Source organism: Onychostoma macrolepis, chromosome 05, assembly GCF_012432095.1.
Source record: "Onychostoma macrolepis isolate SWU-2019 chromosome 05, ASM1243209v1, whole genome shotgun sequence".
Taxonomy (NCBI): Eukaryota; Metazoa; Chordata; class Actinopteri; order Cypriniformes; family Cyprinidae; genus Onychostoma; species Onychostoma macrolepis.
In genome coordinates, this window is record NC_081159.1 from 910001 (window position 1) to 931799 (window position 21799).

Here is a 21799-nt window from a genome sequence, read left to right on the forward strand (position 1 = left end):
ATAAACTATTTGAAAAATCAAATGGTATATACACACACTAATTATTTATAATTTACTAAAATAAAATTATTATTTTTAAGATAAACTATTTGAAAAATCAATGTTATACACACACACACACACTAATTATTAATTATAATTTACTAAAATTAAATTATTATTTTTAAGATAAACTATTTGAAAAATCAATGTTTTATATATATATATATATATATATATATATTAGTGCTGTTAAACGATTAATCGCATTCAAAATAAAAGTTTTTATATTTATATTTATTATGTGTAAAGACACACATACAGCATATATTCAGAAAATATTTACATGTATATATTTATATTCATATAAATTATATCATATATAAATATATTTAATATATAAACGTAAAATATTTTTCTTTGTGTATTTATATATACATAAGAAATGTACACAGTACACACACATATATTATGTAAACAAAAACCTTTATTTTGGATGCGATTAATCGTTTGACAGCACATCCTCTAAAAATAGCTCAACATACAGCCATTATTGTGAAAAAAACACGTCTAGAGTCCAAAAAGCATTCACTGCGCGATGAAGCCCATTGGAATACAGTTAGAATGCCCTTATAATTCCAGCAATGAAACAAAAAATACCCATGTATGAGTTTTTATGTTTTTATATTCATTGCCGCGATTAGTTTTATACATCAGTGTTTCATTCCATGAATTAAAATCAGTTATTGAACGAATCGAGTGAGCCAGAGATTCAACGGTCCATTCAGATGGTCTCACTTGTTTCATTTCTATTGAATCAGCCGTTTTGAACGAATCGTTTTATTTGAATGATTCAGTAAGTCATTTATTAAAACAGGGACTTGCTGCTACCTACTGTTTCATTGTCATATTTATTTATCCATGACAGTCCTAAACCAGCCAAAGTGCCAGCACAAAAACACATTCAGAAAAATATTGTTTCATTATCAATATTGACCAAAATTTCTCTACTTCAGGTCCCAAAAGGAAAAAAAATAATAGTTAATTTATTAATGCAAATTTTTCATTAAATAGAAACCTTTTTAAAATGAGACCAATTTTGTAATCATTGTGTAAAATTAGCCACAGGGGAAAAATGAGCCAACTGTGTTTCTCTTGAATGTTGCTGCTGCAGTTCAAGGCTAAATCATTAAAATGCATGTGCAAACAGAGAGTAATAGAGAGCAATACCTGACAGCTAAAGGACCGCTTGTGTGCACACCTGCCTCTCCAGCGAGAAACACACACACACACACACACACTGCAGAACACACCCAGACAAAAGGCTAATGTTTGCACCACAGCTCGTCACTTTCATGCCGTGCAAGCTTAACTGATCCGAAGGTCAGGAGTACTATTACATAACTTCAGAGTCCGCCACCGAGGTGGTGACATAACCTGAGTGGCCTGGTGTTTGTTAAGCAAATACAGACTGCGTGTGCCGTCCGACATTTACACACAGACTGCTGCTGTTTCAGTCACAGTGCGCTCAAATTTGTTTCGCTTTCTCATCCGCCTTTATACAGTTCTGTTCCAAAGTTTAGGGTCTGGAAGATTTAAAAAAAATGTCTTTTATTAAGCAAGGATGCATTAAATTGAAAACTAGCTGAAAATGTGCTCATCCTCAGGCCATCCAAGATTGTTTTCTTCATCGGGTTTGTAGAAATGTGTCTCTGCATCAGTGTCTCAGCAATGGATGCTCTGCAGTGAATGGGTGCCGTCAGAATGAGAGTCTGATAAAAACATCACAATAATCTAAAAATTAACTGATGGACTGGAGTGGTGTGCATTATTGCAATGTTTTTATCAGCTGTTTGGACTCTCATTCTGACGGCACCCATTCACTGCAGAGCATCCATTGCTGAGACACGGATGATAATAATAAGAAATGTTTATGTGCTTCGAATGAGCATATCAGAATGATTTCTGAAGCATGAAGTGACGCTGAAGACGTTACCATTACAGGAACGAATTACATTTCAAAATATATTAACCCTTGTGCGACCTTTTGGACATTTTTTGTCCTTTTCAGTTTTGTTTTTTTGATCATTTTGCCTGTGTTATTGCCAAATGCATAAATTTTGGCACAGGTGTGTATTTTTATTGGAATTTTACTATTTCACCCCCATTTCCTTTAATAAATCTATTTTGCACTAGGTACACAAGGAAAAAATGTCTCCATTGAAACTGCTATTTTTAATCACAGTGCCATTTAACTGTAAAATGATGCAATTTTTGTTAATAGGCTTTCATTCTGTTGGCAAGGATTTAAAATTAATTTTTTTACTATTTTGTACCAGATGGTGCCATTTTGTTCTAATCTAATCTAATGAGGAAAATTTGGAACTGCACTCAAACAAAATCTTACTGAAAGCTCATTTTTTGAGAAATTTGGAACACAACTTGTTTAGATTTATGGCTTTGGCTTTCTAGCAGAGTCCAACATGTTTCATAAAATATATATTTTATATAAAATATCGTCCATAAATCATTTACATAAACCTCTATAACTTTTTTTTGGTTTCACTTTTTAAACTTTGTTTTACTTCAGTAATAATCTGCTATGGGTCTTCCTTAAAATGAGAACAAACTTAAGTCTGTGCTCTCAAGCTTCAAATTTTTATGAAATTTTGTCCACATGGACCTTTGTGTAACTTTAAGTGATGCACAAGGGTTAAAATAGAAGACATTTGAATTTGCATTAATATTCCTGTTTGCTCCATTATTTAATCCAATAAATGCAGCCTTGCTGAGCAAAGAGACTTCTTTTAAAAACATTTAAACAATCTTACTGACCCCAAATAGCAGCGTAAACAGAAAAGATTATTCCACAACATGCCATGCATCTCCACAAATAAAGACCACCCCAGTTCTGTAGGGCAGCGTGCATCTGCTCTACCGTGATCCTTTAAACAGGTCACCCTCTTCGAGCCATAAGACTTTTAACATAAATCACTGTCCTCTGCCGGCCTTTGACCTCTGACCTCTAAGTAATTGTCTTAGCCCCACTGGAGAACAGTTTGCACCGAGGCATGTGTGGAGCTCAGGTTACTCGTCTGAAACCTCTCTCAAGACAAACAGGGCATGCGAAGTCCATCTGGAGAACAAACGCATCGCCTCGCAGGCAAACCCGACCTGTGCTTGTGTTTGAGACGGTGTGTGAAACACCTTTTACAGCAGCTGTGTGTGTGTGTTCTCTTTGGCACCCATAAAAACAGCCTTTCGCTGCGCTGTGTGAGACATGTGGCCCATAACTGGTGCAGGGTGAAGGTGCATGCCATGTGTGACACTGAGGTCACCGTTTCACACGATGCAGGTGTGTGACATTTCACTTAACAGCCATTCGCCCCAAAAGCTGGGTTTCTGAGGGGCATTTCAGGTATCGGGGAAAAAGTCTGGTGCAAACAAAGCCGCTCTACTTTTTACAAACATTCAGCAATTTTCACCTAATTAATTTACACAAATAAAATAAAATACAACAAAATGCGAGTTTCACCTGGCAGATAATAAAATGGGTAAAAATAAATCACTAAAATTTACCGTAAAGAAGGAAGGACCAAAGTCATATTTAGGGAAATTATGTATCATACTATTCAACTGAAATGGTTCTGGTACACTACCATTCAAAAGTGTTTTTGAAAGACGTCATTTATGATCACCAAGGCTGCATTATTTAATCGAAAATACAGTAAAACAGTAATATAGTGAAATATCGTAAAAATTTTGTTATTTCTGTGATCAAAGCTGAATTTTCAGCATCATTCCTCCAGTCTTCAGTGTCACGTATTTTTTTCAGGATACTCTGATGGAAACAAAAGAACAGCATCTGTAGAAATTAAAGAATTAAATTCTTTAATAAAATAAAGATCTTACTGATCCCAAACTTTTGAACGGTTGTGTAGATCTGCTAACCACTCATTCGACTTTAAAGTAACCAACTGTAACAAAATAACCTGTCCACAAATATTCATAGCTAGTAACTATGAAAGCCTGTTTCCGCCACTGAATAAAAAATTAAAAATGTAATTGCGACTCGCAATTGAATTTATATCTCACAATTCTGTGAAAAAAAGTCAGAATTGTGAGATATAAACTCGCAATTCTGAGAACATATCAGTACCCCCCCCCTTTATATCTCGCAATTCTGACTTTATATCTCGCAATTCTGACTTTATATCTCGCAATTCTGACTTTATACCTCAGAATTCTGAATTTATATCTCGCAATTCTGACTTTATATCTCGCAATTCTGACTTTATGACTTTACAACTCACAATTCTGACTTTATTTTGACTTTACAACTCGCAATTCTGACTTTATAACTCGCAATTCTGACTATATATCTCGCAATTCTGACTTTATAACTCGCAATTCTGACTTTATAACTCGCAATTCTGACTTTATTTTGACTACAACTCGTAATTTTGACTATATATCTCGCAATTCTGACTTTATAACTCGCAATTCAGACTTTATAAATCGTAATTCTGACTTTATAAATCGTAATTCTGACTTTATAAATCGTAATTCTGACTTTATAAATCGTAATTTTGACTATATATCTCGCAATTCTGACTTTATAACTCGCATAATTCTGACTATACATCTCGCAATTCTGACTTTACAACTCGCAATTCTGACTTTACAACTCGCAATTCTGACTTTATTTTGACTACAACTCGTAATTCTGACTTCATATCTCGCAATTCTGACTTTATAACTCGCAATTCTGACTATACATCTCGCAATTCTGACTTTATAACTCGCAATTCTGACTTTACAACTCGCAATTCTGACTTTACAACTCGCAATTCTGACTTTACAACTCGCAATTCTGACTTTATTTTGACTACAACTCGTAATTCTGACTTCATATCTCGCAATTCTGACTTTATAACTCGCAATTCAGACTTTATAAATCGTAATTCTGACTTTATAAATCGTAATTCTGACTTTATAAATCGTAATTCTGACTATATATCTCGCAATTCTGACTTTATAACTCGCAATTCTGACTTTACATCTCGCAATTCTGACTTTATAACTCGCAATTCTGACTTTACAACTCGCAATTCTGACTTTATAAATTGTAATTTTGACTATATATCTCGCAATTCTGACTTTACAACTCACAATTCTGACTTTACAACTCGCAATTCTGACTTTATAAATCGTAATTCTGACTTTACGTCTCGCAATTCTGACTTTGTCTCGCAATTCTGACTTTACAACTTGCAATTCAACATTTTTCGCAAAAAACAGTTTATATCTCACAATTCTGTGAAAAAAAGTCAGAATTGCGAGATAAAAAGTCGCAATAACCTTTTTTTTTTTTTATTCGGTGGGGGAAACGGGCTTCCATAAGTAACTCCTTACCTGTAGAGAACAATATTTCAACAAAACATTTAGTTCAGCTCATTTACGACATCATGAATTGGCTTTGACGCAATGACTAATGATAATAAATTCATAGCAATTAAAAATAATAAAATAATAAAAATAAAATAAAAATACAAATGAAAATAACAAAAGAAAATCCAAGTAAAAGAGAAAGAGTGGGAATGGGATCGGCAAAGAGTCTGATTTAAACTCGCATCGTCCACAGCAGCTTTGTTATATTTTTTCTTTGAGCCAAAGAGGTTCATGACCAAATGAATCATTACTACACAGCTGTGCTGGTCTCACATCAGACATGCTGCACATTTACTCAAATCTGCATCACAAATGCACTCCCACTCGAGTTGCTTTATGAATATCAGCCCTGGACTCCATTTTGAAACAAAAGCAGAGACACGGCGAGCCTCGCTTTCCTTCTTTGTCTGGATATTCCTCTAAACAGCAGATGAAAGCCGCTCTTCAGAAATGAATAGCAGAACAGTTGTCCGGACCACTGTGACCTCAGAGCTTCGCACGAGTTGCACGCAGACCGAGACGCACTTTGATGAGCAAAGAATGGGAGAGGAGTGCGCCTTAAGCTGAATGCATTGTTAAGAGTTTAAAAGTCAAAGTCCAGACAGTCTGGTTTTACTCAAGACTGAGCCTGACAGCATGCATTATTTAATGCATTCGGCTGAGCTCAGTGTGCGTGTTAACCAAACCATACAGCGCTGGTGACGGAGATATTACGCCTGGTTCATTAGCGAGATCTTTCACGTTCGGAATTTAGAGAGGTTTATCTCTAGGTCACAGATAAATGGATATATCAGAGGATTGACTGACCTTGATACTCATCTCTGAGTGTTATCTGGCCGCTAGTGGACTCCAAAATAACGGAGACGAGGCATTTGGTCACATTCCCTGCTCATGTAGCTTTTAATTACAGAAGTTTAATCTAAATCTAATCAGTAAGGATGTAATGAGGTATAATCCCGCAGGCTTATAGATAAGAACTAATGCCACGAAGGTTACAGTTGTGCTCATAAGTTTACACACCCCTTGCAGAATGTGCAAAATGTTAATTGAAACAAAATAAGAGGGATCGTGAAAATCGCATGTTATTTTTTTATTTAGTACTCTCCTGAATAAGCTATTTCACATAACAGATGTTTACATATACTCCACAAGACAAAATAATAACTGAATTTATAAAAAAATTACTCCTTTCAAAAGTTTACATACCCTTGAATCTTAATACTATGTATAATTTCCTGGATGATCCACGACTGTTTTTATATTTTGTGATAGTTGAGTCCCTTGTTTGTCCTGAACAGTTCAACTGCCTGCTGTTCTTCGGAAAAATCCCCCAGCTCCTGCACATTCTTTGGTTTTCAAGCATCTTCTGCAAATTTGAACCTTTTCCAAAAGTGACTGTATGATTTGAGATCCATATTTTTACACTGAGGACAACTGAGGGACTCATACACAACTTTTACAAAAGGTGGAAACATTTACTGATGCTCAAGCAGGCAACGCAATGTATTCTGCAAGGGGTGTGTAAACTTATGTGTGCAACTTAAACTTACAGTGCAACTGTATATGCACATACCTGTTCTTCTCCATCTCGTTGTGTGTAGACCTGCAGAGACAGAAAGACAGAGATGTTAGGGATCATTGTGCTTACTCTTTTTTATTTTTATCCACACTTACATTTATGCATTTGGCAGACGCTTTTATCCAAAGCAAGTTTATGTATCAGTTTATGCATTCCTTGCGAATCAAACCCATGATCTTGGCGTTTCGATCTCTATGCTTTACTGTTAAAGTTAGAGGAATGATAGTTCACCCAAAAATGTAAAATATGACACTCATTCATCCTCATGCCATTCCAAACCTGTATGAGTTTACATTTAGTCATTTAGCAGATGCTTTTATCCAAAGCGAATATTTATTTTATTTTTGTCCATTTATTTATGGAACACAAGATATTTTGAAGAACGTTGAGAACCAAACAGTTTTGGATCCCGATAGCTATGCTTCCATCCACCTATTTTTATGCGCATTTTGGGATATTGCATAATAATAATAATTAAAAAAAAAAAAAAAAGTCTTTAGTCTTTATTTTAATAAGGAAGTGAGAGAGAAAGGAAATGAAAACAAGAGGGAATGTGATTGGTTCTAGCAACCACTTAAGCAACAAGCTAAAAACACACAAGTCCTTAGTAACTACATGATGAATTTCACATTTATCTTATTTGGTAATATTTCATTAAGTCACATAAATCACTGGATAAACTGCAGTAATGTAATTCTATTGACAGCGCTAGTTTTTAACCAACTAACTAAACGAAACAGGCTGAAAGATTTTTATTAGTTTAAAAATGAATGCTGTCAAACGATTAATCGCATCCAAAATAAAAGTTTTTGTTTACATAATATATGTGTGTGTATATAATATATAAATACACACACATGCATGTATACATTTAAGAAAATTTTTAATTTTATATATTAAATTATATAAATAAATTTTATATATATATATATATATATATATATATATATATATATATATATATATATATATATATATACACACACACACACACACACACACACACACACACACACACGTAAATATTTCCAAAATATATACTGTATGTGTGTGTATTTATATATACATAATAAATAAACAGTACACATACATTATATTATGTAAACAAAAACTTATTTTGGATGTGATTAATCGCGATTAATCGTTTGACAGCACTATTAAAAATAATATTTTTAAAGTAATTTTTAATATTAAAATAATAAATAACATTTTTAAGTATATCAATATATTACATATTATTTAAGTGTTCTCTCACGATACATCAACTATCAAAAATAAAATATTTTACAAATAAATTCACCATTTGTTAATGTAATAAAAAAAACAAAGACAATTCAGAAGCCAATTAATACATTTTGGAGAAAAAAAAAAAAAAAAGTGACCCTGCAGCACAAAAGCAGTCATAAGCAGCACAGCTATATTTGTAGCAATAGCCAACAATACATTGTATGGCTCAAAATTATACATTTTTCTTTTATGCCAAAAATCATTAGGATATTAAGATCATGTTCCATGAAGATATTTTGTAAATTTCCTACCGTAAATATATCAAAACTTAATTTTTGATTAGTAATATGCATTGCTAAGAACTTCATTTGGACAACTTTAAAGGAGATTTTCTCAATATTTAGATTTTTTTGCTCCCTCAGATTCCAGATTTTTAAATAGTTGTATCTCAGACAAATATTGTCTGATCCTAACAAACCATACATCAATGAAAAGATTATTTATTCAGCTTTCAGATATAAATTTAAATTATATTTATACAATTTAAAAAAAAAGACCCTTATGACTGGCTTTGTGGTCCAGGGTCACATATTATACTAACATAAATAAGTTTTTTTGGGGGGACTCTTGGCATTGAAATGTTTAAAAGCCCTGAACTAATCAACAGGCTACGACTCCAACATCACCTCCTTGTTCTTAGTTTTGAAAGACACACAGAGACTGTCCTGTGCTCACTGCTGATTTGAATGTTCAGTACAAAGGTGAACTGCTGTGTGTGTGTGTGTGTGTGTGTGTGTGTGTGTGTGTGTGTGTGTGTGAGTGAGTGTGTGTGTAAACGCTGTTCAGGAACAAACTCTAAACAGCAGAGGGGTTTTACGGGCCGTGGGCTTGTTTAGTGGATGCAGGAACTGCCAAAATGCTAATTGCTGATTGCAAATGTCCCCTGTCCTCTCTCTCTCGCTACATTCATATAACACATAGAGGCCCTCGGCCCCGCTTAGCAACAGTAACTAGAAACACAAGCCGTCGGTGGGGGGTAGAGAACGAAGGATCGCTTCAGAGAAGCCAATTCTGGATCAACAGAGAAGTGAAAGAGAAGCAGAGCAGAGGAGGGCAGGAGAGAAGACGAGGAAAAACAAGAACTCAATAGAAATAAAAAAAAGTCTTGTATTCGCTGCCTTCAAGCTTGCGCTGAAAAAAAAAGAGATCATATTCAGTGCACATTAATGCCACCAAAAAGCAATGGGAGGATGTTTTCTGTTGAAAATGTGAATACTGACTTGAATTTTGATTGTTTGCATTTTATGCATTGTTGAATATGAATCAAACTTGCTAAAAATAAGGTGGCAGGTTTGTGCAACCAAACCACATTATTCTCTGGAGCACTATGAGAACGATCAAACACACCAATTAAGCTTTACTTGCACAACTAATGCACTAAAGTCTTACTACTAAAAGTTTTCTTTCTTGGTTGGAAGGTGAACAAGAGAAAAAGTCTCCTCTACGCTCACTAAGGCTGCAGGCAACTGATCAAAAATGCTGTAAAACTGCAACATTGTGAAATATTATTACAATTCTAAATAAATATTTTCTATTTTTTAAATTGTCCTTTACTCCTGTGATGGCAAGGCTGAATAAGAAATGTTTCTTGAGCAGCAAATCAGCATATTAGAATGATTTCTGAAGGATTATTTGATGAACACAAGAGCATTAATTTGAAAATAAAATCTTATGTAACATTATAAATGTCTTAACTAGTGCTGTCAAACGATTAATAAAAGTTTTTGTTTGCATAATACATGTGTGTGTTCTTTGTATATTTATTATGTATATATAAAGACACACACATACAGTATATATTTAGAAAATATTTACATGTCTATATTTATATTCATATAATTTATATTATAAATAAATATATTTAATATATAAACATAACCTATTTTTCTGAAATATATACATGCATTATGCAAACAAAAACTTTCATTTTGGATGCGATTAATCGCGATTAACGGCACTAGTCTTAACTGTCTTGTTTGATCAATTTAATAAGTCCTTGCTGAATTAAAGTACTAATTAAAAAAATAAATAAAATCTTACTGACCCTAAACTTTTGAACAGTAGTGGGAATATGAAATCAAAAATGAAATACAAGAAATCAAAGTTATTCCAATAAAAAACACTTGCAAATCACATTAATTATGATTTCCATAGTGAAAAGTAAAAACCAGGACATGTGAAGGCAGTATTTCTATATTGCAGCAACTCAACACACTTGTCTAATCAAATCAGTAGACTAGAACTCAATATGAGGTGCATTTGCATAAACTAACACATGCACTGCCCAAAACTTTGAATGCTACCTGAGCAAACGAAGAAGCTACTGGGATCGTGTCATCTTCCTCACATTCATCCATCCTTCAAACTGACCTCAGGACCCCGTCTGCAGTAAACCTCGCTCTAAAAATACCTCTGATGTCTGAGCAGAAGATATCTTCTCATGCCAGCGTCTCACAATCCCTGTACCCCCTAAAACATGCCTAAACACCTTCTCATAGCTAACGTTTATGGCCCCTAGTTTAATTTAACAGGATTATGTCACATCATTTTCATATCTAAGGATTGCATGTTCTTTGGAAATATATGTTTTAATGTTTTATTGGCTGGAAATGTAAAACAATGGGAAAACATACTGAATTCTTATCCCTGAGTTGCATTAAATACGGCATCAAGCCGGGGTTATTAATGTTAGCTAATATTAAAACTTAAACTAAAAACATTGTTAACTGAAATATCAGAAGAAACTTGGAAAAAAATGCCTTTGCAACTAATTGAAATAAGCACCAAAATTACCATCTGGAAAAAAAAACAAATACTAAATTGAAAATAAATTAAATTGACAACTAGTGCTCTCAAACAATTAATCGCGATTAATCGCATCAGAAATAAAAGTTTTTGTTTACATAATAATATGTGTGTGTGTACTGTGTATATTTGTTATGCATTTATAAATACACACACATGCATGTACATATTTAAGAAAAATTTTAATTTTATATATTAAATATATTCATATATAATATAGATTATATGAATATATTTATATTTAGTCATTTAGCATACTCTTTTATCCAAAGCGACTTACAAATGAGGACAATATAAAGAAGCAATATATATAAAGAAGCATACATACATGCATACAAACACACATGTAAATACCTCTAAATATTTTCAAAATATATACCATATGTGTGTGTATTTATATATAACAATAAATATACACAGTACACACACATATGTAAAGAAAAACCTTTATTTTGGATGCGATTAATCGATTAAACAAAATCACAGGACAAATGCTAAATATTATAATTTAAAATGTAATTTCTTCCTGTGACAACAAAGCTGAATTTTCAGCATCATCAGCATCACATGATCCTTCAGAAATCATTCTAATATGCTGAGTTGCTGCTTATCAATGTTAAAATCGCTGATTAGTATTTTTGTGGAAACTGTGATAATATTTTCAAGACTATTTGATCAATAGAAAGGTCAAAAGAACAGCATTCAAATGAAAATATAAAAATACAAGCCTGAAATAACCTGTCTAAGGTCTATTATTGCTTTGAATATTTTGAGACTGGCTGATGAACTTATAAACGAGCTTCCTAACATTAGTGCGCCTACACAAACAGATCAGCTGATCATCTCGCTCGGAGGCGGATGCCGGTGACATAACAGCCCACATCTCTGTGTAAAGCAGAGTCGACTTGCCAGACCACCTGTTCCAACACATAAAAGAGCAGAGCAGTTTCCTACAACATATCTAGAGTCCCATTAGCTGCATACACATCCAGTTCACTGTGTTACCCACCGTGCTGAGGAGTAACTAGTTACATGTAACAGAATTATTAGAAAATAAGGTAACACTTTAAGTAGTGCTGTTAGCGATTAATCACGATTAATCGCATCCAAAATAAAAGTTTTGTTTGTATAATATGTGTGTGTTCTGTGTAGTTATAATGTATATATATATATATATATATATATACACACACACACGCATGCATATTTATTTATTTATTTACTTTTTAACGCCATGCCAGCATCAAGGATATTTTCATGCATGCATATATTTTGAAAATATTCACATGCATTTTTTTAAATATATATATATATGCGTGTGTGTATTTATATATACATAATAAATATACACAGTACACATACATATATTATGTAAACAAAACTTTTATTTTGGATGCGATTAATCGTGATTAATCATTTGGCAGCACTTATTTTAAGGTGTGCTTGGTGCATGTTACATGCACTTACTATTGTAATAACAATAAATTATGCAGAATTACATGCAACTAACCTCTAAAACAAACCCTCATCCTAACCATACAGTAAGTACATTAATATTACTCAGTACTTAAATGTATATAATTACACCTTAAAATAAAGTGTAACCCAGAATAAATGTAACTGTAATCGGTTACAGTTACTTATGAAAATGTTAATGATTACAAAGGGGGTTACATATGAATATTTTCACACACATACAGATTTGATTGATTTCTTTCCCAAATTGCACTGACTGCTCTAAAATATGAGACACCAATGTTTTAGGACACATGATTATTTGATAATCGTTTTATTGACTATTTATGACCCTGGAGCACAAAACCAGTCATAAGGGTTAAATTTTGGAAAATCTGGAATCTGAGGGTGCAAAAAAAATCTAAATATTGAGAACATCTCCTTTAAAGTTTTCCAAATGAAGTTCTTAGCAATGCATATTACTAATCAAAAATTAAGTTTTGATACATTTACAGTAGGAAATCTACAAAATATCTTCATGCAACATAATCTTTACTTAATATCCTAATGATTTTTGGCATAAAAGGAAAATGGATCATTTTGACCCATACAATGTATTGTTGGCTATTGCTACAAATATACCTGAGCTGCTTATGACTGCTTTTGTGCTGCAGGGTCACATTTATGTATATGCTTTATTTTATTAACTGTTTTTTCCAAGGCATTGTTAGATGCAAGTGTTTCCTGTCATAGTTGTGCAAAGATTCGATTTCAAAAACAGTTTCATAGCTATTAAACCACATCTTGTTATGATTTTAAATCTGCAGAAAAATCTCAAAGTAAAAAGAGGTGCTACAGTCTGATTTTGTGGTGGCTGTGCTTTAAAATTACATTTTTATGATCTTAATTCAAATGATGAAGGGTTTTTGAAATCTGACAGTAATCAGTGTTGAGGTTAACCCTGCCTGCTTAGAAATTTAGAAAAGTAATCAGTTACATTAATAAAGTAACTGAAATAGTTACTACTTACTACATTTTAAATCAAGTAACTTGTAATCTGTAACCGATTACATTTCCAAAGTAACCTTCCCAACACACAACATTAGAAGCGCACAGAGAATACAAGAAAGGCTTAAAATACGAACGAACTCACGGATGCTGCTGTGTGCATTAGCCCACATACAGTCTGAATATAAGCAAGAGGTAGGAGTCATATATATATATAATGGATGCAGGAGAAGAGGAGAGGGGGAGGAGAAGAAGACACCGCTCTCGAGCCGTCAGAAAACGGGAAAAGCTGTAGGGAAAGATACATAGGAGATCCACCTGACCTACATATACAGTAATAAAGGGTTTCACAAACACACACTTGAACGCATGCATAAATGGCATCCCAAGCTCCGTCATGAGATGCATACTCGAAGCTCGAGCGAATGAATCACTTTCCATTCTCCAAGCAGCGTGAATGGACGGGAGAGCCGTCTAATGAATCAGCCGGAGAGATGTGAGGAGTTTATGCAGCGCAGAAACGCAAAACGTTTCATGCATGATGCATTAACACCAGCGCTGGATGTAGGTTACTTGCATATTCTGAAGCTGTGTGATTCTCATGCATTTGGTGCACAGACACGTCTTGCATCTTTTTAAGGTATGCTTAAGTTCAGCTGGAATATGATCAAGATACCACTTACTGCTATTCTTAGAAGAAGTGTACACATGCAATATGCAAATAAAATATCACAGATGTCGCAAGAATCCATATCCAAAATCCAAAAATCCATATCGACCGCAAGACGTCCTATCCATAGTAGTAGTTGTTGATTAATACAGGCTATAAAAACAATGGAGGGGAGACAAATAATGGTACCATATTTTCTTTAAACTGCTGTGCAAAAGATATAACATATATGGATACTAACACTCGCATAAAATGAGGGTAACATTTTATTTGAAGGTGTCCTTGTTACACATGCACTTACTATTATAATAACAATAAATTATGCATAATTACATGCAAGTAACCCTAATCCTAACCCTAAGCGTATAGTAAGCACATGTAGTTAATTAATATTACTCAGTACTTAAATGTATAAATAAAGTGCAACCAAAATGAGTTTAAACACTAGTGAATCTGCAAGTCATTTTTGCCAAAAATACAGGCCATGACAATTTTTTAACAGGCCATAAAATTGCATTTTGCATTATCTTTTATATATGCACTACAGTTTTTTTAAATTAATTATTCTTTTGCCAAGAATACTTTCATTGTGCGAGGATGCATTAAATTGATTAAAAGTGATGGTAAATGCATTTATATTTATATTTTAAATAAATGCTGTTCTATTGCACTTTCTATTCATCAAAGAATCCTAAAACATGCATCACGGTCGCCACAAAAATATTAAGCAGCATGACTGTTTTCAACTCTGATAATAGTAAGGTTTCTTGAGCAGCAATTCAGTAAATATACTTCGAATATATACAGCATATTTGAAGAAAAGAGTGCAGGTGCTGCCACAAAAATCATGACTGGAGGAAATTTCTCAACTGTTTGTTAACAACTCCACTGTATACCTATGAAAATTATTTTTTTTCCTGTGTTAATTTTTCTATGACCTTGTACAGTAAACACAGATTTTGCGAGGTGATGGAAAGACATGTGAAGCGATCACTTGTACTTAAGGATGTAACGATATTATCAATATCATGATACCAAAACTCAATATTATTGTGGCCACATGACGATATGAAACGTGTAGTAACTTCTTATTCTAACATTAAAGGTCTTTAAAGTTGTGTTTTGGGCCATTATGCTTTGGCACAGTATCTGTCAAACGATCTCAAACCGAAAGCACAATAATGCTTCATCTCTTCATCAAGTCTCAAAGCGAAGCACACATTATTCATGCGATGAGCTGGTGATCCGGTGGCTTCGTTCACACCGAATGAATGCACTGAACTCGTTTATTCCACGTTCTGTGAGTTTATTGCGCGTTTGGGAACAACAGCCACCAGTTCTGCTTTATTTTCACAGCAGATGATTACAGCATTTCACTAGATTTGTAGCAAGACGTGTTTTTGTGAGTCTGTTTTCACTGAAGCTGGAGTTTTCCTTCAAAATAAAAGCTCTACAGCTGTTTCCATCAAAATAAAAGATTAAAGATTAAAAGTGCAGAATGAATTGCTGACAGCTTGCGGTTTAAATGCAATCCAGATTCAAAATATCTCTTTCAAGTGTAGAAATTAGGAAAGTAGTATTGTAACTTCCTTACTGTAGTGTAAAGCAAAAATAATACACCTGTGAAATATTAATTTTCATTTATTTTACAGTGCAATTGTTTTACAATATATGGCTATTACTGTCATTTAGACTGAGACAGTATATCACAAATAAACATAGGGTTGAGTCCCCTTTAAAGTTCAGCTACAAGTGACTTTTTCTGACTTAAGTCTTCTTAGTTAAGATCATGGGTTGGAGCTTTTAATTTTGAACTCTTGAAGTGCACTAAATAGAATAATTTAACTTTAAAATGTACAGAATTTTCAATTCTTCATTTGTTTTGTTTTTTTAAAAACATCGCAGTAAATATCGTATCGTGGACTTCATTTCACGATATTATGAGATTTTGATATCGTTACATCCCTCTGTCTATAGAGACCCATGTGACATTAAAAAGCCACCTCCCACAATTTCTTTACCTACTAAACCAACATTTAAACAACAAGGTCTACTGAACACCATATACGGCTGTATATAAATAGCTACAAACCCAGTGCTACCCTTGTTAGGCCTTAATATCCAGTTACAAGCCACACAAACATCCAGATGCAGATCAGAGTCGGGGACTGTTTACAGCACGCTGGGTCACACAATAACTAGATTTTTGTCCAAGGTCATATTCCTAAAATGGTTAAATCTCCATGATTCAGAAGCAGCAGCTTTTATGATCCTTTGCTGCTCTGTTTAAAAGTGGCCTTATGGCTGTGAATCAGTATCATATGCAGAGTATGACAGCGACGTCAGCTACAGGATCCGCCCTTAGTGCAAGAATAAACTAAACCCCTGCTTTATCTTTATCAGGCCAGTCAGAGTAACTCAGAGTAACACCATATTATAAACAGACAGCCAATCAGATCATATTTGATGTTTAATATAATGCTTACAGTATGTGCAACATTATTATTCGTGGTGTCAAACGATTAATCACATACAAAATACGTTTTTATTTGCATAATATATGTGTGTGTTCTGTATATATTTATTATGTACATATTATTATACGTTATAAACGTACATACATTTAAAAAAAAAAACACATACAAATATGAAAATCTTTCGAGCGTTAGAATGCATTAGAAACACCCTCGCATTAGCGTTAACTAGCTTTTTTGTAATTTGATGCAAAGGTAATATAATACAAAGAATAGTGTTATAAATGTACATACATTTTTAAAAAAACACAAATATGAAAAACTTGAGGATTTATGATGCTGATGACCGTCATCACAGTCTTGTGAAAAGGGTGCATTGTAGGGCTGTCAAACTAAATTAGAATTTTGTACTTAAATATTAAAATTTAAAAGGCATAATTTTAGTCAGGGGGCATTTGGTTTCTCTCCTGAGGCCACAAGAGGGCGCATCGAGCAAAATATTACTAATGCACATTTCTCAATAAAATAACAGACTATCTTTGAAAAAAGTGCATAATGTTTAAATAGCAATTAATTAATTTGCTTAAACAATTAACAAAACCGCATCATGTATGTATGAATGTATAGTTTAATACAAAGGACCGAAATCCAATCACAAAGAGCACTTTTTCTGTTTAAAAAAATTGATGCAGAAAAACCGCCATAAGAATGTTTTTTAAAAGTTGAACTTAATTTTACATGCTTTCTAAACATGTGTAACGCTGATAGACGTTTCTACAGAAAATGTGATAAACATGAGTTCTGTGTGAACGGCTTGGTTTCAGTTTTGACGTAAACAGCATCTTCTCCGCATCGATGTTCTCTTTTCCCGCAATATTTTGAATGAACAGCGCAGCAGCGCCGCATCTAGCGTCTTCAGCTGATGAGCTCAGAACAACATTCAGATGCAGCGACGCTCACATCGTCATCACATCTCTAACATTCAAAAGCAATGTTTTTACATTCGAATGTGGATTTTTATTTTAAATTCAACGAATATTCGAAATTCAATTTTTTTTATTTTTTTGACAGCCCTAGTTCATTGCCTAATAATAGGTGGCAGCCAAGAAATTTACAGTAAACATAATAATAATCAGCTCTACCTTAAAATAAAAAAAACAGTAATGCAACTACATTCACCCATGGACAGATGACGGACAAATCCAGGCGCACTAATGGGATAATGCTGATGAAATCTGGGGCGTTGAGTAGTGAGTGAGTAAATAGTGGGTGGTGAGAGTCACAGGGAGAGAAGCGTGTGAGCGTTCGTCTCTCTCCGTGTTTTAACTGTGGGACATTATTTAAGACTGCATCTGCACTGGATGAATCAGTGGGTGTGTTTGTCACGCATGCACACGGCGCAGATACGCTCAGGTCTGCTAATTCACAAATCACTCATGGGACACACAGGCCCGTTCAAGCGAAGTGTGAATCACGGATGATGTTCCTGGGATTCAGAGGGGAGAAAAACACAAGGACCAATCACACCGTACACACTGTGCACACTAATAGATCCGTCATGATGCTACTGGAGTCACAGATCTGTCATTAACTGGGTTACCAGCCTAAGTTGTGAATTTAACATATGCACAAAATTGGAATATCGCATAAAACATATGCAAATAAGCACCGTTTCCATCCAACGAGTCAGAACAAAATCAACCCTCTACATTGTGAGTAAATCACAACTAAATCTTCACTCTGGGCAACTAAATGATGTCGAATATTAGCCACTGGCTAATAAATTCTCATTCACAAACATTATAATGTGTTAATATGTGACCCTGCAGCACAGAAGCAGTCATAAGCAGCACAGGTATATTTGTAGCAATAGCCAACAATACATTGTACGGCTCAAAATTATCCATTTTATGCCAAAAAACATTAGGATATTAAGTAAAGATAATGTTCCATGAATGTATTTTGTAAATTTCCTACCGTAAATTAATTTTTGATTAGTAATATGCATTGCTAAGAACTTAATTTGGACAACTTTAAAGGAGATTTTCTCAATATTTAGATTTTTTTGCACCCTCAGATTCCAGATTTTCATATAGTTGCATCTCAAGACAAATATTGTTCTATCCTAACAAGATGATGTATAAATGTCAATTTCGAAAAATTGACCCTTTTGACTGGTTTTGTGCTCCACATAGATATACATACACACTATATTGCCAAAAGTATTGGCACCCCCTTCTAATGAACCGGTTTGACTACTTTAGTCATTTCCATGAGTACAAATCTTAATGTTTAAGCATATTCTAGGGAATTGTGTGCTTCTAATTTTATAGCAACAGTTTGGACAGAACCCTTTTCTATTCTAACATGATAATGCATCTGTGTATAATACAAGGTTCAAAAAGAAATGATTGATTGAGTCAGTGTGGAAGAACTTGACTGGTCTGCAGAAACCTCTGCTGTGACTTTAAATGCAGCAGATCTTGAGCCAAAAACACATCAACAAACACTAATAACTTGTACATAAGGGTGCAGTCATCTTAGACACTTCCAAAACTGTTGCATCAGAGATAGGAACACAATTTTTAAATACATAAATTATGTTTCAATCTTTGTTGCCACAGTTTTGTAAGTGCCTTTTTCTGAAAGAAGGGGGTGCCAATACTTTTGTCCACAGTGTATGAGAATTGAGGAGTGTATGAGGAGCTTCCGTAGAAATTTGGTGGACGTACCCGATGCTGCAATTTTTCTTGGCTTTGATTTTTTGTTTCAAGCCATCATAGATTAGTTGGTTGGTGTTTTCATGCCGAGTAACAACTTCAAATACTACAAAAGAGCCTATTTTTTTTTTATTTGCTTTGGATAAAAACTCTCAAATGGATTCAGGACTATGTTAGAAATTTCTTCAAAAGAGTTTCCGTTATTCTCGCACCTGCTGCTGCAATTTTTCTTTCTTTTGATTTTCACTTAAAGCCATAAGAGTTTGGTTGGTGTTTACATGATGAGTAGCAAGTTAAAATATCAGAAATGAGCCTTTGCTTTGGATAAAAACTCTAAAATGCATTCAGGATTGACTCTGCTCGGAATTTCGTCACGAGAGTTTCCGTTATCGCAGAAACTAGATGCAAGTACCTGCTGCTGCAATTTTTCTTGCTTTTGATTTTTCGCTTCAAGCCATCCCTCTCTTTGTTGCTGGTGAAGGGTAACATGGAGGCATAGCCGTGCTCCGCTTCTGCAAATTCAAACAGAGACATTTAGAAGCCCATTAGACCACAAAGCACACCAGCTACCTGAAAATCAAAGCCATTGATTACAAACATTGACCGTTTTTTTAGAACCTGGGGCGCTATACGTTAAAATGAACCCATTTCTTAACAAATGTCTTGCTTTTGGGTCAATGATGTCATCTGAACTGGAGTAAACCCAATAGCCAGAACCACAACAGATAGATGGGAGGGGGGGATGCACCAGGAATCCCTCCACTGTAAACCAACAGCAATGCAAGAAAAATGCATTGCAATTCCACATTTGCACACAAACACGCCATCAGGCATCATTAAAAAAACATATCTCTGCCATATGCGCTTGGGTTTTATCCCTAGAGGGGGTTAGGGACACATTAGTGTCCCCTATAAAAGACAAGTGTATGTGTGCTGGCCAGAACACTCTCTAAAGTGGTCACTTCATCCATGTTCTTCTCCAAATGTCATAACAACAGAAAAAACACCATGCATATCATGCATTCGACTAATAAATAGCAGGTGGCAGCAAAATTGTTTTGCTTCAAAGCAGACCAGAACCCTAGCAACAGTGTCAGGATTCATTTGCATGCAAAATATCATTTTCATATGTCGTAATACGTCTTTACCTCTTTCTCTTCGATCGAGATATTCAGCTGCTTCGATCAACATCTGCAGTTTCTCAATAGCCGTCATTTTAAGCAATAAACTGCGATTAAAAAGAGACAATCCGGGTCAGAAACAAACGGGGGAAAAACAAGCAGCAGCCTTTCGTTCCTTCACGCTTCTTCCTCCTCCAGAAAAAATCCAATCAGGCGAATTTAACACAAAGTATTTCTTGTATAAGGCAGCGAGGGAGATGTTTAGATGTGAGGCTTTTGTTGATATTTGAGAAAAACAGAAACGTGTACAAAAAAATGCATGGGGAGTAAAAAATAAATACAATTTAAACTCGCTGGTTTCCAAAGAGCTGGATGATAAAATCGAATAAAAATGTCCCTCAGCTGCCAAGAAGTAACTAGTTAACTAGTCCTGTTCATATTAAACGAGATTTTGGACGTTAACACGACACGAACAACAAAAACCCGTCCAGGTTGGCACAATCTGGCAACCCTTCCTGAAAGCATGTAAGTGGTCTGAAGACTTTAATAGATGAGCTGTCAAACAGATAAGAGCTCACAGCTTTAGTTCTGCACTTGGTCAATTTTAGGCTCTGATACTGACAGCAAAGGCTGTTAACTAGAGAGCATCTGGAAAAAAACTAAACAAATTGGCAGAAATACTGGATTGACAGCTCGGTCAGATCGATGTGAGGAGGGCACGGGTTGCCAGATTGTACGGCTTGTCACACAAAAAAAGTATATTTAAGCAGCTGGTGATATCATTTTTGCTAATAATTTGAGCTTTGGTGCTGCTGTGCTGGTTTCTGTTTGGAAAACAAACAGCATTCAACCCCAATTCCTTCTTGTTTAATAAAAAAAAACGTCAGTTTTGATATGCCCGTCCAGCGAGGTGGTAGGCAGTAGTGTTGTGTAATAAAAAAAAAAGAGAAAAATCTTGATTGGTCGTTGAAAAACTGCGTTGAAAATAGGCTTTAAAATAAAACACACGGCCTCCAGAAGTCCAAACAATCGCTGGTTTCGATATTTCGAGCGTGACAGACGATCTGGCTACTCATTAAACAGCTCGAGCTGCACATGCTAAGCTGTGGCTGTGTGCAACTGAGGAAAAATGAATCAAAAACAGCAGAAAAAACACGCAGCTAGCGAAACCATAACGTCGTTGAACCAGCAGATGAGATGTTTGCTAGCTGCTGTCATGTTACTGTCGGGGGCTTGGGAGACGCTGCGAT

The 21799-nt window shown here is 34.6% G+C and overlaps 1 protein-coding gene across 2 annotated transcripts in view; it reads right to left on the reverse strand.

Moving 5' to 3' along the window:
* mxd1 (MAX dimerization protein 1) overlaps positions 1-21797 on the reverse strand; it is a 33000-nt gene extending 11203 nt beyond the window's left edge. Inside the window, exons 1-3 of one of the 2 annotated variants that reach the window (XM_058775609.1) lie at positions 20577-21797; positions 19841-19940; positions 7004-7033 (exon numbers count right to left, since the gene is read on the reverse strand). In XM_058775609.1, the coding sequence (XP_058631592.1) occupies positions 7004-7033; positions 19841-19940; positions 20577-20643 (197 nt within the window). In that variant the 5' untranslated portion in view covers positions 20644-21797. The remainder of the gene's footprint in view (positions 1-7003; positions 7034-19840; positions 19941-20576) is intronic. The other variant, XM_058775607.1, reaches the window with a different exon arrangement.
* Positions 21798-21799: the final 2 nt, after the last annotated feature.